The sequence below is a fragment of the Dromiciops gliroides genome, chromosome 4 (assembly GCF_019393635.1).
Source record: "Dromiciops gliroides isolate mDroGli1 chromosome 4, mDroGli1.pri, whole genome shotgun sequence".
In the NCBI taxonomy this organism is placed as follows: Eukaryota; Metazoa; Chordata; class Mammalia; order Microbiotheria; family Microbiotheriidae; genus Dromiciops; species Dromiciops gliroides.
Window position 1 is genome coordinate 272,127,465 of NC_057864.1, and position 27,301 is coordinate 272,154,765.

The 27,301-nt window shown below is 38.1% G+C and overlaps 1 protein-coding gene across 1 annotated transcript in view; it reads right to left on the minus strand.

Moving 5' to 3' along the window:
- The window catches only part of GCLC (glutamate-cysteine ligase catalytic subunit), an 80,174-nt gene that overhangs the window by 21,860 nt on the left and 31,013 nt on the right, over positions 1 to 27,301 (minus strand). Inside the window, 5 exon segments of the mRNA XM_044002231.1 lie at positions 4,346 to 4,479; positions 4,631 to 4,689; positions 8,158 to 8,271; positions 12,730 to 12,912; positions 14,214 to 14,326. Of these exon segments, the coding sequence (XP_043858166.1) occupies positions 4,346 to 4,479; positions 4,631 to 4,689; positions 8,158 to 8,271; positions 12,730 to 12,912; positions 14,214 to 14,326 (603 nt within the window).

Below are 27,301 nucleotides of genomic sequence, written 5' to 3' on the forward strand. Positions count from 1 at the left end.
ATTGGTTCTCTTTGTAATCTTACATATTTTATGCATTTAAAAACATTATCCCTTCCCCAATTGAGAAATGGTCAAAAGATACGAACAGGCAGTTTTCTGATGAAGAAATCAAAGCTATCTATAGCCTTATGAAAAAATGCTCTAAATCACTATTGATTAGAGAGATGCAAATTAAAACAACTCTAAGGTACCACCTGACACCTATCAGATTGGCTAAGATGACAAAAAAGGAAAATAATAAATGTTGGAGAAGCTGTGGAAAAATTGGAACACTAATGCATTGTTGTTGGAGATGTGAACTGATCCAACCATTCTGGAGAGCAATTTGTTTGGAGTTATGCCCAAAGGGCTATAAAGTTGTGCATACCCTTTGACCCATTAATACTACTTTTGAGTCTTTTTCCCAAAGAGATCATAAAAAAGGGAAAAGGACCCACATGTACAAAAATATTTATAGCTGCTCTTTTTGTGGTGGCAAGGAATTGGAAATTATGGGGATGTCCATCAGTTGGGGAATGGCTGAACAAGTTGTGGTATATGAATGTAATGGAATTCTCTTGTGCTGTAAGAAACGATGAGCAGGAAGAGTTCAGAGAAACCTGGAAGGACTTGCATGAACTGATGATGAGTGAGATGAACAGAACCAGAAGAACATTATACACAGTATCATCAACATTATGTGTTGATCAACTGTGATAGACTAGATTCTTCTCACCAATCCAACGGAACCAAGAATGTTCCAAAGGACAAGATGGAAAAGGCTCTCTAAATCCAGAAAAAAAAAAAAAAGGACTGTGGAATATGGATGCTGATTGGACCATACTATTTCTTTTGTTTTTGATGCTGTTGGTTTTCTGATTTGAGCTTTTTCCTTTGTGCTCTGATCCTTCTCCTATAACATGACTAATGCAGAAATGTGTTTAGTGTTGTTATGTGTATATATAACCTATATCAGATTGCCTGCTGTCTAGGGGAGGGGCAGAAGGGAGAAAAATTGGAAATTAGAAATCTTATATAAACAAATGTTGAAAACTATTTCTACATGTAACTGAAAAATAACAAAATACTTTTATTAAAAAACAAAAACAAAAACAAAGACTTCCTTAGACTGCCAGAGAGGTCTATGACACAAAAAGAGGTTATATATCCCTGCACTAATTCAATCTCAGTAAGGACAGTGACAACTCCCCTTAAGCCTAAGAAATGGCAAATATCTCACTTCTGAAATGTGACTACAGGTTTCTGCTTTTATTTTCTTCTTTCATACAGTCTACACATTAACTATGCCTCATAAGTTTTTTTCATGGGAATATTTGTAGAAGGGATGAGGGATTGAGGAACAATTAGTTTTAAGTCCAAGTTAAAGTTTAAGCTGAATGGAAAATTGTCCTCCAGTAAGTGGCAAAATGCTTCTCCATTATAATTCAAGCACACTTATTTGCATTTTCTTTGGACTTCTATTCCCCCTGTGGGAGGGCCAAACTCTGCTGCTACTGGCCAAAGACCTTAGAATGGTTAATGGTAAACAGAGAAACAGCAATGAGATCTTTGTCAATATCATGGAATTAATTTTAAAACCAATAAGCTCAAGGGCTTAACTGATCTCTAAGTCTTTGGAACCAAGATACAAAAATTTTGATGTGGGATTGAAATTTCAATTGTCCTATCCTAAAAAGGCCCTATTTTCTGAAGTGAGTACTTACTTATAAGGCAATTTACTCACCAATGTTTTCTGTTTGGGAAGCCTCACACATTATGTTTAGATCATTCATTAAGTCCAGTATGATTCTCAAACTATGTCCCCTGCCCCCTCAATCTTTTTTTTTAAATTAAAAAAAAAAATTTTTTTTGCGGGGCATTGGGGGTTAAGTGACTTGCCCAGGGTCACACAGCTAGTAAGTGTCAAGTGTCTGAGGCCAGATTTGAACTCAGGTACTCCTGAATCCAGGGCCGGTGGGCTTTATCCACTGCGCCACCTAGCCGCCCCTGCCCCCTCAATCTTGACAATCTCTTTATAGAAAAAAAATCCTGATATCGAAGATAACTGTTATGTATTTCCTAGATTAGAATTGTTTTCTATTTGTTTGTTTTTGTTTTCTTTTTGGGCAGGGCAATGAGAGTTAAGACTTGCCAAGGGTCACATGGCTAGTAAGTGTCAAGTGTCTGAGGCTGGACTTGAACTCAGGTCTTCCTGAATGCAAGGCTGGTGTTTTATCCACTATGCCACCTAGCTGCCCCCTAGAATTGTTTTTAAATAGAAACCAAGTCACATATTCAAGGGCATAAGTATAGGCTTATGTATTGTCAATGGGCTATTTATTTGGCAGCTCCAGTTAGGGAACAGACAGGCAGCATGGAATAAGAGGGCTATAGTTTTCTTTCTGGGGAGGTGGTGTTTCCATACATAGATTTCTACCCAGCTAAAATGACTAGGACTAAACAAAAACAGTCTGAGGGATGATTCCTTGATCAATCTCATTCAACCTCCAATATTTGACCAAAAAAAAAAAAAAAAATACAACCTGGGCAATATTACTGTCCTTTTAATCTTTTAGATATTGCTCAGGCCATTAAGGGGTTTAACAAGAATTCCTGGTAATACAAAATGAATACCACTTATGCTCATAAAACTTGGGAGATGGAAAAGACTTTGGAGATTTAGTTCAGCTTAATCTATGAAGAATGTGAATCCCAGAGTGTTCAAATGACTTGCCCACAGTCACACAAATGATCAATGGCAGATATGGGTCTAGAACTCAGGTCTTCCGGCTCCTAGAACAGTGTTCTTTGCACTAAATATTAAAGCTTTTCTTAAGTGTTAAGATGGCATCATTGATTCAGAGCTGGAAGGAACCTCAAAAGTCATCAAGCCCATACCCATCATTTTACAGGTAGGGAAAACTGAGGCCAGCTAGGGTTAGGTGACTCGCCCAGGGTCACAAAACTAGTGTGCCTATAGCAGGATTTGAACCCAGACCTTCCTAACCTAAGTGGAACCACTCCATCCACTACACAAAGTTCATGGGTCTGATCATTAGCAGTCAGATATTTGGGTCCGTTCAGGTCCCGTAATGATTCATATCGTGGTTGAGAGTATAACTAGAAGCCAGGAGTGGGTGGAGTGCTTGTTTATATACCTTGACATTTCAAATGGGTCACATTCTCTAGGCACAGACCACAGAGAATCCCTTCCCCTGGCCTCAGAAAGCCTGACCGTCTTGAATCAGTGTGGGAACAAGCCATTGCTGGGGTTCTTGGTAAGAATTCATTTTCAAGTTGGGCATGGTGACTCAACACCTGTGGCTCCTGCTGGGGAGTCAGAGGCAGCTGGATGGCCGGAGCTCAAATATTGGAGCTCAGGAGTTCTGAGCAGCAGGAGGGCTAATGTCCATCATGTCAATTAGTTGGCACTCATTCCAGCTTTGAAATGGTGAATCTCCAGTAGGGGGTGCCACTGGGCTGCCTAAGGAGGGGCTGAACTCACGCACATCAGAAAGGGAGTAGGTCAGTTTCCAGGCCAATCAGTAATGGGATTGGGCTTGTGAATGACCGCTACACTGGGCTATTAAGGTGATCTAGTCCAAAGGGGGGAAAAATAACCTTTTTCAAAAAAAGTTTTTCAGGATATTGGTTTTTTTCCCCTAGAAAGAAAACGCACATCAGATAGTAGTATTCAACTTCATGGCTTTAAAGAATGCATGGACAAAGAAGGGACTAGGATATATTTGGAACTATATCCTAGAAAAGGTGCTGCTGGTTCAAACTGACTCCAGGATCATAAATTTAAGGCTAGAAAGGCCTTTAGAACTCTTTTAGTTCAGTCTGCCCTGTTTTACAAATGAAGAAACAGAGGCCCTGAAAGGTTAACAGATTTGACCAAGGTCATTCAGATAAGTGGCAGAACCAAAATTTGAACTCATGACCTCCCATTCCAAATCCGCAATTCTTTTTATTGTATAAAACTAATTTCTAACACTAAAGCAACAAAAGAGAAAATCCTTGAGACAGGGTTTGGGGGGCAGGAATCAGAGCTTATTATAGCAAAGAAGAGAAAGCTGTAATTATTTGTTATTTTGCTCAAGAATTCACTAGCTAAATCTATGGCTGGCTTCAGTTTCTATAGAAATTCCAGGCAATCAAAATTACTTTTAATGCCAAAAAATTTTTTGAGATTTCTTTATGGAAAGGCACACTAGTTTTTCAGATTTAGCCCCAGACAAAAGTTTAACTTTTAGAAGAAAACAAGATTAAATACTTAGTAAGAAAGTAGAAAGTCAGTAAATATGAACAGATTAGGACAGACATATGTAGCGCATTTATATTTCAGAAACTTTTAGAACAATACCTGAAGGCAACAATTGCCCATCCCAAATCCCATAGCATCCATATAAATATGATTTGGTTGAGCTGCTTGTGTGGCTTCATCATCCTGAGGAAACGTTTCTATAAATGGAAACGGAGTATTCTTGTCCTTAAAGACTGTAGTTAAAAAGGAAGACAATTGAGAATCAACAGTTAAGAAAAATAAGTATGAACATAATGAAAAAACTCTCCCCTTAATTCATTCCCATCTCTCCCTGGCCCTCCTTCAAAACAATCCACACTCCCCCCAACCTCCTTTATCACTTACTTGGTACATTGATAACCACTTTTTCTCCTCTCCTATGTCGAATATTCCTTGTTAAGGTACTAAAATGGAAAGAAAAAACATTTAATTGGGCGAATTCACCATGAAGGTAAAACATTAGGCCAAATTTAAAACCACTAGTCCTCAAGTCATACCAGAAGAAGAGAAGAGGCAGAACCAGGAGCAAGGAGTAGAAGTGCCCAAGGATGTCGTTCCCTTCACTGGACATTTTACAGCTAAGGCAAGTTGTCTACCTGCCAGGGTTCCTAATCAGGTACGGCTTTAGACTAGATCAGACCTGAGATCCCTTCCAACACAGATTCTGTTTATCATAGGAAAGAATATGGATGAGAATGAATAGTACCCAAAATACTTAAATGAAGGAGTCTTTATAGTTGCTCTGTCTTCTCATGAAGAAGATATTGTTGAGGGGCAGCTAGATGGCGCAGTGGATAGAGCACCGGCCCTGGAGTCAGGAGTACCTGAGTTCAAATCCGGCCTCAGACACTTAACACTTACTAGCTGTGTGACCCTGGGCAAGTCACTTAACCCCAATTGCCTCACTAAAAAAAAACAAACAAAAAAAAAACCAACAACAACAAAAAGAAGATATTGTTGACTGGCTCTGGTGTCCTCTCTGCTCTCATTTTAGTCAATAATGAACACCTTGCTACTTTAAGAACTTCTTGAAGGACAGGAATTCCAGAGATGAGGCTAATGCCTGACACTGTTAGCTCTTGTTCCTATTTCCCCCACCCCCCCAACAGCAATACTGAAATTCTGTGGTTCTGTCTCTGTCTCTCAGAAAAAGTTCTCTAACCAAAGGTCTGTATAGCCTTAGCCACAGAATCAACAAACAAAAAGAAATTGCTGATGCAAAAGATCAGGTTCCTGGAGAGGAAATAACCTTCCTCCTCCCACAAAGTTTTCTATACCAATTACTCCAATTTACTGATTTGTCCACATTGCCCTGAATCTGGAATTTGGTCATACATCAAGGAAATAAAACCAGAGACCGGTTCCTTTCATCGAAGTGTAGCATCATGGTTTGGAAATATGAAAGGATACGATAAAAACCAACCAAGCAGAAAGCCTTTAAAAAGGATCTGAGTACTTTTGCCTGCTGGGACAATGAAAACACAACTCCAGGGCTACCAGGCCACTCTCAGATTCAAAGGTATGTATGTAGATGGGTTTATATGGTTGATGCTTTCTGCAATCTGGAGCTATTTATCAAGCACTATTGCAGAAAGTTAGGAAATCATGCTCTTAGACTAGAGAGCAAATTAGTGCCGTTTGTTTGGGAGGCAGTGCTGCTTAGTGGATGGAGCTCTGCAGTAAGGAAGAGCTGGGTTCAAATCCTGACTTGTTTAAAACACTGTCTGGAGAACCCTGAGAAAGACCCTAACTTCTCTTGTCCTCAGTTTTCTCTTCTGTAAAATGAGCACCCATCTTACAGTACCTGCACCTACTTCACAGGATGAAACAAGACATTCTAGGTAAAATACTTTGCAAATCTTAAAGCTTGCTATAAGTTTGAGCTATTGTTATTATTAATAACCTCAGACTTTTCTCAATAACCTCAAGTTAACCTCCTCTACCTTCCTCATTTCTCAGAAGAGGATCCTCGACTGTCATCCAGTGTCAGCTGTCATGTCCATTTCTCTACTGTAACATAGCCCTGTACCTCCCTCCCCCGCTCCTTCATTCTTCTCTCTCCTGTCTCAATTGGGCAAAGGAGAAGGACCTTTTTCAGAGTAGGAGTCTTAACAACACGATCTCTTATTTTATCCTGGTTTTCTCTATTTATCATTGAGGCCTGACTCCAGCAATTATTCTGCCCTTGTTGTCCTTTTGCCACTTTCCACTGACCTTCAGGTTGGCCCCTCTTGTAAAAGGAAAACACCCCACACCCACTTCTCTCTGACTTGGCTACAACCTCAAGCTTCCGTGCTCACTCACACCTCTCCTCTTTCCTTTCCTTGCCAGTTCTCATAAATCTCCTTCTTCCTCATCTACTCCCGCTCTTTTCAAAGGGGAGTGACCACTTAATCCCCAGATCCAATAGCCTTTTCAAGCCTCATTTTCCTGGACCTCTTTATAACAGGATTCAGGAGTACGTGAGTTCAAATCCGGCCTCAGACACTTGACACTTACTAGCTGCGTGACCCTGGGCAAGTCACTTAACTCCAATTGCCTCACCAAAAAAACAACAAGAAGTAAGGCAGCTAGATGGCACACTAACTAGAGAGCACAGGACTTGGGAGTCAGGGAGACCTAGACTGAAATCTGGGCTCAGACATATCCTGGGCAAGTCATCTAACCTCTCTTACATCTCAGCTTCCTCCTCTGTGAAATAAGGTGGATAGATCTGATGGCCTCTAAAGTCCCTTTTGCTCTAAATCTATGATCATATGCAATAGTATACTACCACTCCCCCCAGATAAATACATTTTTTTTGTAGCTCAAAGAAGGCAGTTAGGTGGAACAGTGCAGAGAGCTTTGGAGTCAGGAAGACTTGAGTTAAAATCCTTCCTCACATACTTAATAGTTATGGGACCTTGGGCAAAGGTCAAATATGAGTCAGCCTCACTTTCTTCAGCTTCAAAATGAGGATGATAACAATACCTACTTTGCACAGTTGTTTTAAGGATGAGAATCTCTGTAAAGCCCTTTGCAAACCTTAAAGCACTATATAAATGCAAGCTGTTATTATTATGACTAAGTGAGAAAATTACCCAGAAAAACATAGAAATTTTAAAGACCATCTAAGAATTCCAATCACCGTAGAATCAAAATTACAGGTCACCTAGGGGCAATGAAAGGACACAAGGTGAACATGCAATAGGTTCTATTATCAATAATGAATTTTACAAAGGAAGTGGTGGAAAAGATATCCTCAAAGGAGGTAGAGTAGTAACAAAGCAAGAATGAGGAAAGGGGGTAGGTTGACAGCTGCCCTGGTCCCACCATAATATCATTTAGAAGACGCCTGGAAGGCCAGTCCAAAGCGGGGGATTTGTGGGTGTAATGATTGGAATGACACTACCTGCTGGAGAGCTACTGTAGGAAAGCTCCACCAAGCCTTATAGTCAAGGTCCTTGGCATCAGGAAGTGAGTGACATTTGCTCGTGGGTACTATCAAGGCTACCAGCCAATCAACTTGAGGAGCCTCCCATTTTGGGGAGGAGGACACGAAGTAGGAAGTGGACACTGGCAGAGGGTTTTTTCTCTTTTGTTTCCTGACCTCATCATGGTGGGTTGGATGATGGGGTCTCTTAGAAATAGTTAGATTTTTACCTTTCTCTCTGATCCTAATGCTCTTTAATAAATACTTAAACACTTAAATACTCTTGCTAAAGCTTATAATTTATTGGTAACCACTCACTAGATTTTAGATAGTATAGCTAGAATTTTATCCCCTTACATGGGAGAAGGCATACAAGAGTGACCCAGTATAAGGTGTGAAATGGCTAAGAGGGATCACAGATGGAATATCAAACTGTATGTAAACACCAAGATGTATAGACCTGAATCTGGGATGTTTGTTGATGGCCTCATCTGGAAAGAACAGTGACTTTGAAGCACCTCCTTCAACTGGCGTAGGTTTGTACTCAGGTACCGTAAACCCAGGACAGCCTAGTCTACAAGAGAATGGAGAGTTAAATATATATAGCAACTGAGGTCCAGGCGAAACTCTGAAAAGAAAAAAATAATGTAATCAAAAAGTGGACTAACTTAGAGATGAAGCCTCCTTGTCTATAGGTTAAAATAGAAATTACTACCTGGCATTTAAAGCCTCAGTCTATCCTAAGCTGATTAGAGATGGCTTCTATTCACACAGTCTGAAATACTGCCCAAAAGGCCTACCTGCTAATCCTTGGATGACATTGGATCCCCCCCCACCTCTATTCTTTAGCACAGGTTGTGTCCCTCATACCTGGAAATGCTGTCACCTTCATCTGTTAGAATCCCGAGATACACTCCAACTTCCAATTAAGTGATGACACCTTCAGGAGGTCTTTCCTGTTCCACCCTATTTTAATACCCTCCTACATCACTGTGTGTTTTGGAGGAGAACAGTCTATATTTGTGAATGTTTCCCCTAAGGAGAATGTACGCTCCTAGAAGACTGGCACTTTTCACTCTTGTACCATTCCACACAGTACTTAGCACATTATGGTCCTAGGTACTTCACGAATGCTTATTGACTATTCATTATACCACAGCCAGGACAGAAAGCAATAGACATCATGCAACTTGGGATGGAGGAGGAAGCTAAAAATTATCCCTCATTTACATATTCATTTAAGATCCTTTTCTAAAATGAAATAATCCCAACATTAAACCTTCCTGACTTCCTTTATGGAACAAGGAATGAGCATCTGAGGCAAGAAGTAAGTCTAGGTACAAAAGATGCCTGCAGATCCTAGGATTTAGAGGTGCCTACCTTGGAGGGTTTTTGGGAGCAATCAAAGGAGACTGTAATCGTTAAATGTTTGGCACAGGGCCTAGAGATTATTTATTCTAATTATCTACCACTTCTTATAAAGAAACTGAAGGTCAGAGGGGGACTAAACCCCATCTTTTACAGGAAGGCTTCCCTCTTTTATTTATTTCCTACTTATCCTGTATATAACAGCTTGCTATGCATATATTTGCTTAATGTTATTTCCCCAATTAGTTTGCAAACTCCTTGAGAACAAGGACTGCTTTTTTTGTTTGTTTTGGTGAGGCAATTGGGGTTAAGTGACTTGCCCAGGGTCACACACCTAGTAAGTGTCAAGGGTCTGAGGCCAGATTTGAACTCAGGTCCTCCTGAATCCAAGACTGGTGCTCTATCCACTGTGCCACCTAGCTGCCCTGCAGGGACTGCTTTTTGCTTCTTTTTTGTATCCTTAGTAATTAGGATAGTACTTGGCATAGAGTAGGTGCTTAATCAATGTTTGTTGCTTGATCATTCACGTCTTGGTGTGAACAAACTAAAGCAAATTACTTCATTCTTAGCTGGAATAAATTTTGAAAGAATTAAGAGTTTTGATTATATGGGAGTGCAGCAGCCATAAGAGAATTCTGAAACATGGACAATTCCAAGGTGGGCACAGCCTCCGGTGGTATATATGGGCACAGCTACAGGGCAGTATAATTATAATGATGAACAGGGGGAAATAAAAAGTAGGGACTTAGAAAGGATGGGAAGGTGCCAGGGAAATTTAATCTTTGTCCCAACTTTCTCCACAGCCCTGGTGGCACCAACTTTCCTGTGTGCCAATACTGTTGTCCACTTAACACTCTCCTTGGGGCCCACTCTTTAGGGGTCCCTCTGGTATTTCCATTCCAAGATGGTGACTCTCATATGACATTTAGAGAAGAACCTTAATTCCATTAGTGAAATGTCCCCAAATCATGAATCAAGGAGACCCAACTCTAAACTTAAAGTGCCACATTTCCCATTACTCATTACATTAGACTGTCATCTTGAAAGTAGGAATTCTTTCATTCTTTCTACTTTTATCGCTAAGGTTTAGTGCAGTGTTTGGTACCTAGTAAATGCTTAGTAAAAATACTTGCGGATGGTCTTCTTTCTCTCACTTTATCCACTTGAATCATGTTGGTATAACCACCAAAAATGATAAGATGTTGAAACACTCGCTATTAAAAATATAAATTTTATGGAGTTCAACCTTTCAAGGATTACAGGTTACAATCAAATCCTTGGTTAACAATCAAACTCCATTTTTATAAGTTCCTTTAAAAAAAAAAGGCCAAGACATAGCAATTGTTTTGTGGCTTCCCAATTAAGTTTGAAAACAATCTCAAAGAATTTCTTTATTGCTTTGTTAATAACCTACTAAATAAAGGGAAAGAACAGGCTAAAGAGGAGAAAGATTGGGTTGGCCTTGACTTTCAAAAACCTCTTTTTAAGACAGAGAATCACCAGTATTATTATTCAGAAAGGACCTACAGTCCTACTTTGAAATGACTCAAAGCAAAGGAGTGACTCTGAAAGTCTTGGTGGGGTCCAGGGAAATTGTAAAGAGAAAAACAAATATTTGCTGAAACTTCATTTAATAGTTTTATTTTGGTAAACAAAGGCAGAACAAAGAATAGGGGGAGGGGAAGAAGGAGGATGAAAAGAAATTAACAGAAAAAGACACACACAGGTGGACCAACAGCAAAATGTCCTAAATTTTAAGGTGGGAAACAATTATTAAATGTCCAATTAATATTTGCTATACTAAGATCTTAGGTCCAATTGCACACACTTATAAACTCTTAGAATTCAAAGATATTGTCAAAATCTCTTAATTTAACTTCCAATACCAGAATTTCCTCTACATATTCCTTGGCATATGGTCAACAAGACTAATTAATACTTTCAATGTTTGAGCCCTAGTCACTACTACACAAAGCAGCGTGTGTTCCATTGGAGAGGTCTATCACAAAACCTTTCCTTAGAGGGACAAGAAGCTTCTTCCTTATTATTAGCTATTGATCTGAATTCTGTACAAAAGACAACTCTTTAGATACCTGAAGTCATAAGGTATATATTAAGTCTTCTGCTGTCCAGGATAAAGATCTCCATTTTCTCCAACTATTCTTTGTGTTCTACCTCTTTCACCAATTAATCACTAAACATTTATTAAGCACTTGTTTTGTGCAAGGGACTGGAGACACAAAGAAAAAGAATTCCTATCCCCCCAAAACTACATTCTTTAATTATACTCCAGTTTACAGAGAGCTTCCCTAAAGTGTCACCCCAAAGTTGATTATAATATTCCAAATGCAATTATGTTGTCTATCTACTTCACTGTTTTGGACATTCTATCTCTCAAACCAGTCAAAGGCTAAATTAACTCTTGGTAGCCACACACCACCACTATACTTGTGGTCAATTAAAAACCCAGACTTTTGCCTATAAAACTGACTCTTTAATCCTGTATTTATAAAGTGTATTTCTTTTTTTAAACTTCAGTACAGGCTTTGGCAATTATCTTTATTAAATTCAGTTCACATTTAGTGCCCAACATGCTCTTTGGGGAATCCTGATTCTGTCATCCAACCAATTAACTATCACTTTGAACTCCATGCCATCTGCAAATTTTGAAAAAAATAACAAAAAAACCACAAAAACAAAAACCTTTTATGTCTTTATCCAAATCATTGATCAAAATATTTAACTGAATAGTCAAGGTTGAATTTCAAGGTAGCCAAGTCTTTACCAGTTTATGCCAGGAATTGGGAGAGAGCCACTGCAAAAGTATGGAGGTGGGAGATTACTAGATTATAGAGTAAATGAAGAGAAATGGTGTTTATTACTCTGGAAAGTTAACTTTCAAGGGCCAGGTTCCATGGGATACTTTGTCATACATAGCCCTAGATGCTAAGCCTTCTCCCCTCAAATTACCTTGCATTTACATACTTTGTATATACTTTTATATGTACATGTGCCCCCCAATAGAAAGTAAACTTGTTGTGGAGAAGGATTATTTTGAGTTTGTCTTTATATCTTCAGTGTCTAGCTTAAAACAGGCATTTAAATTAATGTTTGTTGACTGATCACAAGGGGTCTTCCTCAAGGATCTGTCACCTATTTAGACTACCACCTATCCCCTAATTAATATTATCTGGTGATCTCATTCAATCAGCTACAAATTTACCTATATTTCTCTTATCCACAAGAAGAGTGATACTATTAAATGCTTTTCTGAAATACCACCTCTACTGAATTTAATACCTTAAAGATTGATGTTTTCATGGTATGCTATTCATCAATGTAGATCACAAATGTTCCTTAGTCCTTTGAAGATGGTATTGCTTTAATGTCATGTTACGAATATCAACATAATTTATCTGATGTAGATTTCTCAGTCAAGAACAAAAGCCCCAATCATAACATTATACCAATGGGAAAATACAATCCACTTTACAAATGTGCTTTCTGTTTATAGAAATGTACTAAAGCTGAAACTGAGGAGTGACTGTGACTGTAATGTATTATAATCCCACAATGAAAAAAGCAACCACTTTCTAAAATGATTCCATTGCTTGATTTTTAAGTTATGGCTATTTAGGATCTCTAAAGTGATTAAATAACTTACCTGGGAAATGATGTTATAGTGCATATTGCCTCATTTTCTTTTAAAAGAGAGGAAGCTTCCTGCCTACGTTTTCTCATGTTGTCTTCAACTGTGTTAAATTCTGACATTGTTCCTCCATATGGCTGTCCTGGTGTCCCTTCAATCATATAGCTTCCATATTCTGGTCTCCAAAGTGTTGGATGGCTAATTGATAGAGAAAAAGTATTGCTTAGTTGTTATTCCTCTGGTACAATCTGCTTGATTTTATCAGAAATATTTCTATAAGATTATTATATACCATAAGAAAAAAAATAAAAATCTTTGTAGAGTTTATTCTTTTCCACAGATCTTTATGCAAAGGTTTGGAACTATTAATTCAGAAACACTAAAACTCTAAAAAAGCACAATACCAGAACACCAATTACACAAAGTGACCTTCAACAACAAATATAATTAACATCACTATGATAATTTTTTATTTTCCTTTTAATAACTTTTATTATGCCATTCTTCCTGCAGTGTTTGGTAAGTTGAAGCCTGTCTCTTGTTAATATTAACCTCACCTGTCTAAAATCTGACTCTTGGATAAATTATTAAGGGAAAGACTTTGACATTCCTCAGATAAGGAGCTAAAAGGGAGTTTGAGCTTTCCAAAGTTATTTGTGGCAACATTTCCCTGACTGAGCTTTCTGGTTATCTTTGTGACATGTAAATCCTTTCCCCTCTAATTAGTCCAATTGTGATTTCCTTTAAAATGTAGCAGGGTAGTTCTTTCTGTAAACGTATCGTGTTTTGGGTTTTTGTTTTTGTTTTTTGCTTTTGCAAATTCAGTGTTTAAATCTGTAACTTTTATGTTTACTAATTTGGTGTAATTTTGTTTATTCAACCTTAATGACACTGAAGGAAGGATGGGATTATGAATTTATGTTTTTAATTTTATAGCCTAAAAGAATTGATGAAACTGTAACATGCGAAAGAATTATTTCCCTCTCTGGGTTAATTTTCTCTACAAAGCCTTGTCAGAAACTCCAATCTAGGCTCAGGGTTTATTTTTCTACCTTTTGAACCTGTGTTTATGCATAATTAAACCCTAAGTTTTTACCTTCATAATTTCTGTATTGTGATAGGTTTATTCAGCAGCAGTAACCTGATACATGAACTCAAAAAGGAGATATTTTTCCCATAACAACTGTCATTCCTCAGTGACTATTTCTTTCTGTAATCACCCTCCTTTTAACAAAGTAAACAAAATAAACACACGTTTTTAATATGTGTGGCAATATATGCCTCATTCTGCACATATAGACCACCACCTGTTTACAATATCAGTCCTCAGAATTCAAGCTTTTTTCTATAAAATGGTATCAATTTTAAACCAAGAAAGAAAGAAAAGAATATGGCCTAAAGTAACTTATTAGTCAAATGTGTTGAGCAGTCAATGAACTCAATTCAACTGCAAGACCACAAGAATAAGCACTAAGCAAATTGATTATGTATCTGCTTACTTTGGGTTTTTTCGTTCCCCTTTTTCTTGCAGTGCTTCAAGGACTTCCTCTCCTTTCAAGACCAGGCGTACTTTTTTATTTTGATGATCAAAAGCCACTAACATGTATTCCACCTATGTGAAATAAAAAAAATTGAGAAGACATAAATTAATATTCCTTCAAACTTCTCACTGTGCATTTTTATTCTTTCAATGAATTGGTCAAAGAAAACGGTGATAGGGAGGTACAGTGGTTTGAGAAGGATAGACTACTTTGCTCAAATTCGGAAGCCTCCATTTATTATACTGTGCCAGCATGCCTATTGGTTTTCATATTATGAAAATGTACAAAGACCAGGTAAAATTTTATGGCTAAAATATCTCCTGGGTAATCACCCTTCCTAAAAACCTGAATAATACTCAGAAGTCTTAATCTATAAGATACATTTTTCTTGTTCCACTCAATACTATCACATACTGAAAAGTGAATGTTAAGAATTATACATTCTAGTCAGAATACCAGTTTTGGCAGATATGCTCCAAACCAGCATGCTTCAGAAATTGGTCATGCAAAGAATAATAATCTTTTATCTTATGATATGTTCTGGAATTGCTTTAAATATGCTAGAAAATTAACTGTCAGGGCAAAGTTGACAATGCTTACTTTTTTATTTTTATTTTTATTTTTTTAGTGAGGCAATTGGGGTTAAGTGACTTGTCCAGGGTCACACAGCTAGTAAGTGTCAAGTTTCTGAGGCCGGATTTGAACTCAGGTGCTCTATCCACTGCGCCACCTAGTTTGCCCCTTTTTTTGGTCTTTTTTTGACAATCCTTACTTACCAGAATTACCTTTTAGGAGCCTATAGATAAAAAATACTACTATCAGAGTATTAATGTAAGGCTCTCAAAGTACTAACCTGTAGCAAATCTTCTGGCTATGCAGTTATTTTTTTTACAGTAATCTCGAAATTTTCTCACCACTCACTGTGCTTTTTTTTTTTTTTAGTGAGACAATTAAGGTTAAGTGACTTAACCAGGGTCACACAGCTAGTAAGTGTTAACTGTGTGAGGTCGGATTTGAACTCAGGTACTCCTGACTCCAGGGCCGGTGCTCTATCCACTGCGCCACCTAGCTGCCCCGTGCTTTTAACTATACTATATTTTGGAGGCTGGGGGCCCTGGTAACCTTAGAATAATGAATTAACAGCTACTATGGGTTTGTAAATTTACAGAACAGTGAAAGTTTCCATAAGTAAGAGACTGATGAAATGAGAAAATAAAATGCAGCTGGTTATCCTGAAACACATGATTGATAATGAATACAATGATAAAAATACTTTATCCAGGAAAATATGAAGTAATCAGGTAAAAATCTATAAGCCTTTAGAGCTGTTTTCTATTTTTTTCTTTTTTTTAAAAAAAATCCTTAATGGTATTTAGCAACATACTTTTAAAAAAAAAATGCTCTCCTCTCCTGTGTCTATTTTCATATTCAAGGCAGGTGTGCCTTGATTTAAAGAATCTTGTCAAGTTCTTCCCAGAATTTCATTACTTCATCTTTTGCAAAAAAAAAAAAAAATTTTAGTATGTAAATTGCATAAATCATTTCATGGCAATCTTTCTACATACACATATCATGAGAATTCCAAGGTGAGGTAAACAAAGTATGCCATGAAAATTTTTTTTATTGTCATCTTTAGGTACATGATGAAACTTACTCTACCATCTACTTTATTTGCCTCTCCAAGACATACTTTCCATTTGCCTAATGTTTCCTTTTCTTACAGTTTCATTTGTGGCATGAATGTCTGATATGGTTATTGATATGGTTCATTTCCTCCAATAGTCTATCTTCATGTATGCTTCTAAACAAAGGGCTCCCATTTAGAGGCTCAGTAATTAAACATTTCTAAATAGTCTCAATGTTAAGCTTCATAACATCCCCAAACCCAATTTCTAACTACTCAGGTGCCATCACAGTAGAAGCAAAAAAGGGATATGCAAAAGGTTGAGAAACATTTTGTATTATTCTCTTTAATACATCACTTAGGAACCAATCTGCTGGTAATGATCTTACTCTTTATATTCATGTAAGCTGGCTCTTCATATAGGCAGATGCTGTCAGTGAAACGGTGACCAGAAATATTTTCCTAGATGACTTATAACAATGTTAAAGGGGAAGTTTCAGAAGTCAAGGCAACTTGGGTTCAAATTCTACCTCTAACAAATAACAGTGGCTACATGACTTTGGGCAAAATGAAATTATAAATTTAGAAAAATAAACAAGAACAAAAAAAAAATCTCATCCTCCACAAGAAGAGAAGTAGGTTTGACTGCTGTTGTTCAATTGTTTTCAGTCATGTCCAACTCTTTGTGATCTCATTTAGGCTTTTCTTGGCAAAGATATTGGAGTAATTGGCCATCTCTTTCTCCAGCTCATTTTACAGATGAGGAAAGTGAGGCAAACAGAGTTAAGTTACTTGCCCAGGGTCACAAAGTATCTGAGGCTAGATTTGAACTCAGGAAGATGAGTCTTCCTAACTCCCAGACCCAGAACTTTAACTACTTCGCCACTCAGCTGCCCCTATAGGTTTGACAATTCAATTTAGTAGAATAGTAAGTGTGTATATGCATATAATATGTAAATACATTTTCCATATGAAAAATTATGAAATGTACTCAAAACAGTAACTGAACTTTACAGAACTTCCAAAATAATAATCCAAGAAGACACTGCAGATAAAATAGGTAAACTGTCTAGTTTTCTGTATTATAAGTGCCTGCTGAACCAAGGTGGTTCAATAGTATCTCCTTATAGTCCTATTTATAAGAATTCCTTCAAAGAATGGGTGAAATACAATTGAGGGTGAGGTATAAGTGAAAGTGAATACAACTATGTAAATGGAAAAATTTTTAAAACCATAAGAAATTGTTTATTTGTCTAACTAGGAAAGGTATAGCACAGAGAAAAGGGTAGGGGATATTCTTAGAAAGCGTGGCATTTGACCAACCATATCAATGCTGGTTGAAAAAGCTTTTCTAAATTATGATTTAATTCTCAATTTTGTCCAGTCAGCTTGTGTAATATTGGATGATGCAGTTTGGGAGTTAGAAGGGACTTTAGAAATCACCTAGTACAATCCCCCTCCCCCCTTTTATTTTTTACAGAGGAGAAAACTGAGGCACAGAGAAGGTACCCTGGATCACAAATTTGAGTTGATTGGGTATTTGAACCCCTGTCATCTAGTAGTTTTTTCACTATACCATATTGCTTTTTATTGAAACTTGGAGGTGAAATAATTTAAGTTCTAAGTTACAAACCCAGTTTTCATGTGAAGTCCCTTACTGTAGAACAATTCACTTATCTGAAACACCACTCCTAAGAAAGGCATGTAACCACAGCCCTGGCAGGTAATTTTAATTTGTCAAATACCTTAGAGGGTGGGAGGGTGGGGGTTAAATTTTACTCAAGATCTTTATCTTCCTTTCTGCCCAATCCCATCCATCCTCCATCCAAATAAAATATAAAATAAAATAAATTCATGTACATAATACAGGCAGAGCAGAAGGAAGAAGGGAGATTTCAATAACCTAGCCAAAATTACTCTGAATTGTAGGTCACAAGGCTCTCATTTATCATGCAAATCATTTATGTGGCTTTATTGTGTTCCCTAGGAGGAAGAACTCATCTTAATTCTTATGTTGGTTAAGTTTCCTATTTTGTCAGCATTCTGAAATATTTTTCATTTTCCTAAATCAATCTGACCCACAGTTCAAAGTCAGATAGGCTGGGTGGGGATGGGAACACCTGTTTTTAAACCTTTCTTGAACTTAGCCCATTGGTGAAATCACAAACCAAACAGAAAAAAAACCCAGTCTGACTATGGCCTCATGGCAGTGTTATATAATGTAGAAGAGTTTGGGCCTCAAAGTCAGAAAAAATCTGGGTTTAAATTCCACCACTTACTAGTTGTGGGACCCTCAGTAAACTGCTTATCTTTTATGAGTGTCAGTTTCCTCATTTGTAAAAAAGAGGAATAAACTATACTTTAAAAAGGGCTGTAATAAAACTCAAACAAAATATATTAAAGTGCTTTATCACTTGACAGACATCAGTCATTATTATGACACAAATCAGAATCGGTTTTAATTTCAAAACAGTTAAAATGAAAACCTCAGTATTTCAGAATAGAAACAAAACAAACAGAAAAATTGATTCGGATAAACAGGTATGAATCTAGCATATCAGTTTTTGAAAATCTATTTGATATTGTAAAATATTTCACAGACAAGAAAGGAAGCAAAGTGGGAGCAGCTAGGTGGTGCAGTGGATAAAGCACCAATCCTGGATTCAGGAGGACCTGAGTTCAAATGTGGCCTCAGACACTTGACACTTACTAGCTGTGTAACCCTGGGCAAGTCACTTAACCCTCCTTGCCCCTGCAAAACAAAAAAAGGAATTACCTTCCGTAATATTAGCTTAAAGGTTTTTTTTCCCCATAACATTCATCTGGACTTGTAATTTAAATGTTTAGGCAGCTGTGCTTTGTATGCAATAAGCACTCAAGATATTACTTTATCTAGATGCCTAGCTAAGAGATAAGTACATGAAAAAAAATATTGCCTCTCAAAGCAACAAGCCCAGGTTCAAATCCCACCTCTAATACTTGCCACCTATGGGGCACAGGGCAAGGTGATCTATAAAACAAAAGAAGTCGTCTAGACAGCCTAGGAGGTTCCTCCCAGTTTGAGAGCCAAGATCCCAAGTCAAGGCATAAAGGGGCTTGCCTCCTCAGCTCCAGAGATGAAGCTATAACCATCTCCTGGCTACCATTTCCCTTATCTCACCAATTAAAAAAAATAATCCCCACAAAAAATACGAGTCTAACAGTAAATGGCAGAACTAAAACAATGCTTCCTCAAAAGATTCTCTAAAGCAATGAGGTCCTTAGTAACTAAATCTTCCCCTAAGGCATTAGATTTTTAAATTTAATTTACCTTGGCTTCTAGCTAGACTGAGTACACAAAGAGAAACTCAGGTACAGAACACCTCCCAAAACTCAGCTCCTTGTTAATTCAGTAAGACCAAATCATTATCCCCAACAATCAAATGATCTCATCAATGGGATGTTCTCCTTCAGCCTTTCCATGCCAGCCCATCCTGCGTGATTCTTATGACCGCCCATAAGAAGAGGGAGGGTCTACCCCATGTACTTGTGGATCTTTCCTGATTTTTCTTGACATTGTAAGGATATCAACGAAGCATACACCGGTTTGCCAAGATTTATCCCTCATGCTAGCCATGTGACCAGTCCATTTTAAAATTGAGACGAATTCTTTTCTTTATTATCAGGTAATCCTTTGTATTCCTTGTCTATAACAGATTTCATTCTCTCTATGCCCATCAAAGACTTCTCCATTACCTCTGGCATGATTTTTAATTTTAACTAGTTAGAGAGTGCAGTGTTCTTTAATGATTTAAGGCCATATTGGTATTTCCTAAAACCACAAAGGGAGCAAAGAAGGAAAAGACACATGTACAAATATGTATAGCAGTTATTTTTGTAGTAACAAAGAACTGGAAAAGAAGGGTGTGCCTACCAACTGGGTAATAATGGCTGAACAAACAATGTTCTATCAATGTAATGGAAAACTACTGAAATGATGAAAGGGATGGTTTCAGAGAAAGACTGTAAGAACTGATACGAAGTAAAGTGAGCAGAACCAGGAAAACAATTTCTACAATGCTAATACAAATAACCATAACACATCACTTCTCTGCGAAGAGATCAACTTAAGGTACAAAATGAGACAAGTATTTTTGGTCATGGCAAATGTGAAAATTTGTTTTGCCCGACTATGCGTATTTGTTTACAAAGGTCTTTTCTTGAAGGGAGAGGAAATAAATTAATGGTGTGGGGGGAAGAGAATATCGGTTATTTTCCTAAACAACTAAACCTAATTAAGTCTAGAAGCCTGAAGAGGTAGATATTAGGCCTGTCTCTAAACATCAGCACTACAAGGAGTTCTAGGGTCAGAAATGGAATCAAATGGGAGAAAAATCTGTTTATATCCACCAGAACTAGAGTTGGCTATCCCAGTCATCCTGATGAAAGCACCCTTCCCTATCTCATTACTTCCCAGTAGTGAATTTAAGTGCATTAAATTGCAAGGATACTATATTGTCATGGAGTGGTTTCCTACTGTCTGTCCTCCCTCACTCTCCTCACATTCCTCAAAGTGGCTATTCCAAAGCTTCTCTTCAAGGACTCATCTCGGCTTACAAATGACTATGAGTTTACTGTGAAGACTGTGGGGTTCAATCAGAATTGATTTTAATTCTCCAGGTCACTCAAGTCTATAGCACATCACTGCAGAATTTCAGAGCTGGAAAGGATCTTATAAAGGAACTTACACACAAAAGGAATCCTCACTATAACATACCAGACAAGTGGCCATGTAGCCCCCACCTGAAGACCTCTAATAAGGAGGCAGTCCATTCCACTTTTGGACAACTCTAATTGTTAGGAAGGGGTTCCTATCATCTAAATCTGCTTCTTAGCAATTTCTACTCATTGCTCCCGGTTCTGACCTCTGGGCACCAAAAAGAAATCTAATCCTAATCCCTTTTTCCCATGACAGTTTTAGAGACTTTGAGAGTTACCACCTTCTGTCCTTTCCTGCCTCAGTACTCTGGGCTCCTATTTCTAACAGTCCACTGGATAGCTCCACTTGGAGCTCCCACTAACACCCTAAATGTAACACATTCAAAACAGAACTTGGGTGCCTTTCAAAATTTACTCTTTTTAATTTCCCTATTTCTGCCATGGGCATGAATTTAACTTTTCTAATAAACCAGGTTGAAAACTTTAGTCACCCATGACTCTTCCAACTCATCCCCGTTTCACCTACTAAATTTAACCAACTGCAAATCCTACTTTTTTACTTCTTTAATCTCTCATTCTTTCCTTTCCATTACCTTCAGGATAAGATATAAATTCTCTTTTTTGGCATTTAAAGCTCTTTACAACCTAACTTTCTAGCTTCCTACACATTACTCCCCTCTGGGTACTCTGTCATTTTGCCAAGGCCAGCCATCCTGTCCAATGTCTTCCCAAAGGACTTGGATGAATCTGGAGGAGAGATGACTCTGGGGCTGATGACTTTGCAGAGCCCTTCCTCACTAAAATCCAATTCACTTGCAAGTCAAGACATCACCCTCCTGATGTCACTGGTCTTCTTTGAGAAGGACAACGAAGGAAGAGCAATGTTTGCTAGTCTGATTTACTTGCTGTTTCTCCCACACAACATCTCCCATCTCACTGCCTCTAAAGTGACCATCCCCTATGCCTGTGCCCTATCCCATCCCTACCTCTACCTCTTGAAAATCTTGGCTTCCTTCAAGACACAGCCCAAGCACTACCTCTCTTCAGCATAAGACTTTTTCCTGATACCCCCAGAACTTGTGTGTTGGCCTCCAAAGTGACCTTGTAATAGATTTTCAATTTGGGGTTTATGCCTGTCTCCTACAGAAAGAAAAAAAAAAATCAGAGAAATTATTTTCATCATGTCTCCTACAGGAAAACCTGATCAGAGACAGACAGGAAAACATGGTACCAGTTTGTCCAAGAACAAGTAGACATGAATCCTGTGGAGACCCCTTTCAAAGAAGGAGCTCAAAGACTCCTCTTTCTGAGGGTATATAAGGTTTCTTTGCTCACTGGTTATAGGGGTGTCATCAGGTTCATTAGCATGATACAAATCACCTAAAAGCAAATACTCATGAACAGAATGGAAGCAATGCAAATCAGTTTTAATAATTTCAGTTATAACATGTAGGGAATATCAATCAGGTTGATAGTTCAATTTAACAGAAACACTATGATAAGATTATGATTCCCCAAAAAATGGGGTTTGCCAAGGAGCAGGATGCCAGATGTTTTATAAGATAGGGACTTACTATCCTGAGAAAGAAGCCAGCAGATAGGGGCTTATCTGCCAGCTATCCGGGTTCAGTTTGGAATTCAGTCAAAGGGGCATTTTGCACCTATTAACCAGGGTTTCATAAAATGCTTTTTGATAATAAGGCAGCTCCATCAAATACAAGTGGTCCATACAGTCATCATAACAATCCACCTGCTAATCAAGGGGTCAGTCTCACTGACCCACCGTAGACCAAGGAGCTTCTGTTTGGATCATAACTTTTACAGTAACACCATTTGATAATGCCAATGCCTGTGGGATGCCTCCATGGACAGCAAGAAGAAAAGGAGAATGAGGAGCAGGAGGATTATGGCCCCAAACAGGAGAGAGTGAATGATACTTCCAAATTCTCCGGGAGGGAAGAGAAGAAATCATAGCCTCTGTGCTCCGTGTCTTTAGCCTAAAGGCCTGCTCAGGCAGGCAGTGGACATTATCACAATCTGTTGGGACCGGTTTATAGAAAACAACAATCCTCACTTAGAGAAGGACAGACTCCACCTGGCACTGCTGAACACAGCATCCTGGGCCCTTCGGTTCTGGAACATTATCCTGGCAGGAACCAGCTGGCTGCTTGAAGTCCATGATTAGGGAGTTTTTCTCTTCCATACTGTGTGAGAGCTCAAGAGAAAAGATTCCCAAAAACTGTGATTGTTGAACCAAGGCAGCAGTAGAAGCTGCTCAGCCACCCAACTCTTCCTCAGAAGGCAAACACAGGCATGGGTAGAGACAAAAGAGGGTATTGGGAAAGGTGAGGAGTCAGGGAGATAATAGAATGATACCGGAAGACCTGTAAGTCCTGGAAAATCTGGCAAAGGTACGGAGGTTTGCTGTAATGCCACATGAGGGAGCTCCGTCACAGCGATACTGATCCATAAATCAGTGGATGGCCAGGCTTCTGTCTGAATAGGCATACTGAGCCAGCAGATAGGTTCAGGAGGGTTACAGCCTATGAACTAGGGGTCTGATTGGGTGTGGGGTGACATGAGAGGGGCCGAGCATTGTCAAGTGGAGGGCAGAGCTGGTGTGAAGAAAGCCTCCACAAATAAAACACCAGATACCAAAACCAATCCCACCTGTCGGAGAAATCAACAATGAGGATAAAAGCCATAGACCTGACAGGAACAGGATAAGGGTAAAGGGACAGAGTCCTTGGATGCAGGTACACTTAGCCCTAGTCTGAAGTCTTGGGAATGCAGGTCTCCTCTGGATGTTGGCTACTTCTCATCATCGGGGTTGGGGGTAAGGCTGTCTGTTGCAGCTGTCCTCTAGCTTAGGGCCTTGGGTAAGCAGAACCAAAGATTTTCACTGGGCTGGGCAGTCCAAAAACAAGTTCAGGAGCACTTTTTGAAGTAGTGAGATATGTATGCCACGACTCAATGCCCAGGAACAGTGGTTATAATCAGCACTACTTCATACAGTCCTGTCCATCTGGCTTAAGAGTCTTTATGACATGTCTTTTCCTATAGACCCAATCATCTAGTTCAATTATGTCGTCTCCTGCTGATCACTAGGGATCAGAAAGTGATGCATTCCAGAATCCCATATAGTGAATGAGACTGTTTATTTAAACCCTAGAAAAAGATTGACATGTATACATATATTCCTAAGGGGAAAGTTCACATTGACTCCTTAAATCAAATTAATCTTTTAAGAGTGGTGAGTTGTCAACATTAGTTGCTTCAAAATGTATATAAACTTCAAGATGTATATAACCTTTGCAAATGATAGACAATAACCTGTTAAGGGCTAAAAACTAGCTACTGTCTAAAAATAGCTAATGAGTGGTCGCCAATAAATTATAAGCTTAGCAAGAGTTAGACTTTTATAGCATTTATTAAGGAGATAAGAATTTGGTAAAGAGAGAGAGAAAGGCCTAGTTCCTATCTATTACAGGGAGAGTACATTTCTAGCTCCGCTCTCCACCAGAGTCCAGTAGGAAAGAGCCTGAAGACTGTAGGCACCAGTCTTTCCTTCCTCCTCCCACTAGTCCGCGTCACTTCCTGACGCCAAAGAAAAGACTCCTGGTCTTGCCCTCAAAGACCTTCGCTTCATGGGCAGAACTCTTCTACAGTAAGTATCCATCAGGTGGCGTCATTCCAATCGTTACAAACCTTAGATGAAATTTACTCTACTATAAGTAGACTTGAAATTTTCACTCTATTTACCAACACAGAACCCTTATACAAGTTAATAAGAATTTTATGACTAGATAGTCCTAAGAATATTTATAGGTTAACAAGGAAAATTTTACAAGGTATTTTCTTTTTATAATTACCAATTTTCCTTTTAAAAATTCATGTAAATACTTGATTAAAACAATAACTTCAATAGCATAATTAACAGTATAAGTTCTTAGGTTACATTACTTCAAAATACGTGGTCAGCAGATCAACAGCTTCCTAATCCATTCATTCTCTTTTTTAACAGTATGTTGTTTTTTTCTAACAATATCTAGATTGTAAGAGAAATTTGGCTTTCTACCATAGCTGATACAATTGTTTGCCAAATTTATACATGTAAGAACATTTAGAAACAATATTACCTTAAAACAATATTGGGAATTTTTTTTAAATAAATGTGAAACGAAAACCAATTAATTACCAATCAGGTGTTCTTAATTCAGTTGCATTGTCTTTGCTCCATACCTTACACAGAAATCATTTATATAACATTTGCCCTGTGCCAAGCACTTTACAATCATGTGATCCTCACAACAATCTGGGAGGTATGCTCTATTATCATTCCCTTTACAGAAAAGTAAACTGAGATAGATGCACTTTCTTGGGGGTCACAACTAGTAGATTTAATTCCAAATAACAAATGTTTTTAATGTTAAAGTCCTATATTCAACCATAATAATCCTGATAGAAGAGCACACGTGAAGACCATGTTATCTCCTTTAGGGCAGATTTTGGCTTAAATCAAATCAACTGTGGATTTAATTTCTATGGCCTAATAATCTGTGTTTGTAAAAGAAAAATATTATCATTCATAAATTCACATAATGCCTTTGTGAAAGGCATCTAGTAACAATTTCCCTGCTATGTAAAAATTTGCTTCCTCCTTTTCTCTACGGCTAGGATCTCTGAAACTTATCAGATAACAAATTGAAGTTAAAATATATGTTGGCTTTTTTTCTTCTGTTATAGTGGCTTTTCTGTCCCAAGGCTTTTGTGGCCTGCAGGTAAAGGGACTTAATCCTGACAGGGCATGGCCTGTTTCACAGGGGTTAAATAATTCTCAATTTGGATAGATATTTAAGATTCCATATAATAAGCATATTAACCAATAACCAATATCTTTACCATACCAAATACTTGTGTATCATTAAATTTAATGTCTTCCTAGAGATTTATACTAAAAGGTGGTTAGATGTGATTAAGTAGATGATTATCTAACCTTACTAGATGGAAATTGAAGACAAAGTCTGAAAGTCATGCTTAGGACAGTATGGTCCAATGGTTAGGCTGATTTTTTTTTTTAAATAAAACTATTTTTGTTGTAATTTCTAGCTCTTAACTAAAAGCAAATCACTGTACTTTACTAAGCATTAAAGCCTTAACATACAGCTGAAGATATTCTAAAAGGTTCTTAGTATGCCCACTTCACAGAAAACTATTACTATTACAACAGTCTTTAAACAAATCCATAACCCAAAATAATTTTAAGATTTCCCATTCTAACAATATCTCTAATACAATGAACTATTAAACTGTTGGGCACTTTTTCTTTTACATATTACCAATCACATAACTGAGGGTAGTAATAGCTTAAAACTATTCAAATTTCCTGATATAGCATCACTTAAAATGAGACTAGAATTAATTCAATTACACCTGGATCTATTTTCCAAATGATATCAGATAGAACCTCGATTGATAATTTCATCTTAGTATTAATTCACACCATAACCACTTATTCTAAGCATTTCATATTTTCCTGAGTTTTTTCACCCAGCTATTCCACTACAAAAGATTTTAAAAGTGGCAGTATATAACAATTTTACTTAACGTTAGTTTTTTATGATTCCCAAAATTTCATTTCTTGACTAGATAGCTCAATCACCTTCAATGACCTTTTGATGATTCCTGATGACACAAAGCTTTTCCCTGTTGCTGAGGCTTGTCCAGCTTTAAAAAACAAGCGGGGGGGGGGGGGGGGCAGCTAGGTGTGCAGTGGATAGAGCACTGGCCCTGGATTCAAGAGGACCTCAGTTCAAATTCGGCCTCAGACACTTGACACTTACTAGCTGTGTGACCCTGGGCAAGTCACTTAACCATCATTGCCTGCAAAAAAAACAAAACAAAAACAAAACAAAACAAAAAAAAAACAAGCCAGGATGGGGGGCAGTAGGTGGCATAGTGGATAAAGCACCGGGCCCTGGATTTAAGACGGACCTAAGTTCAATCTGACCTCAGACATTTGACACTCACTAGCTTTGTGAGCCCTGGACAAGGTCACTTAACCCTCATTGCCCCGCAAAAAACAAACAATAAACAAAAACAAAACAAGCCAGGAAACCTTATATAGCAAACCTGCCTTTCTATAGTCACTGAAATGGCCTTTTTTTTTAAGTTGGAAAAAAATTTAAATTAGCATTTTAATGCCACATCAGTTTCTAATTAGGTTTGCAAGGTACTGTCAGAGCAGCAGGTTTCTTCTAGCCATTCCCCACTTCCTTAACCTAGCCACGGCTTGGGATAGCTTTATCGGAACAAAAAAACAAAAACTTTCTTCTAAATTCCATGCACAAAATTACATTTTCTTTTTCTTTCTTCTTCCCTTTTTTGTTTTGTGGGGCAATGAGGGTTAATGGACTGCCCAAGGTCACACAGCCTAGTAAGTGTTAAGTGTCTGAGACTGATCAAACTCAGGTCCTCCTGAATCCAGAGCCGGTGCTTATCCACTGTGCTACCCTAGCTGCCCCCATAAAATTACATTTTCATCAGAAACTTGAACACATATAAGAGACAATCCCACATCAGACACAGAACATGAGACACAATCTCAGTTCCTTGAAGCTTCCTTTCTCAGTCCTTTCCAACCACACTGACATTCCCTTGTCAGGAAGAAGAGAAGGGAGAGAGAAAGGAGAAAACTTTCTTTGCCTTTTAACTTTTCTTAAGA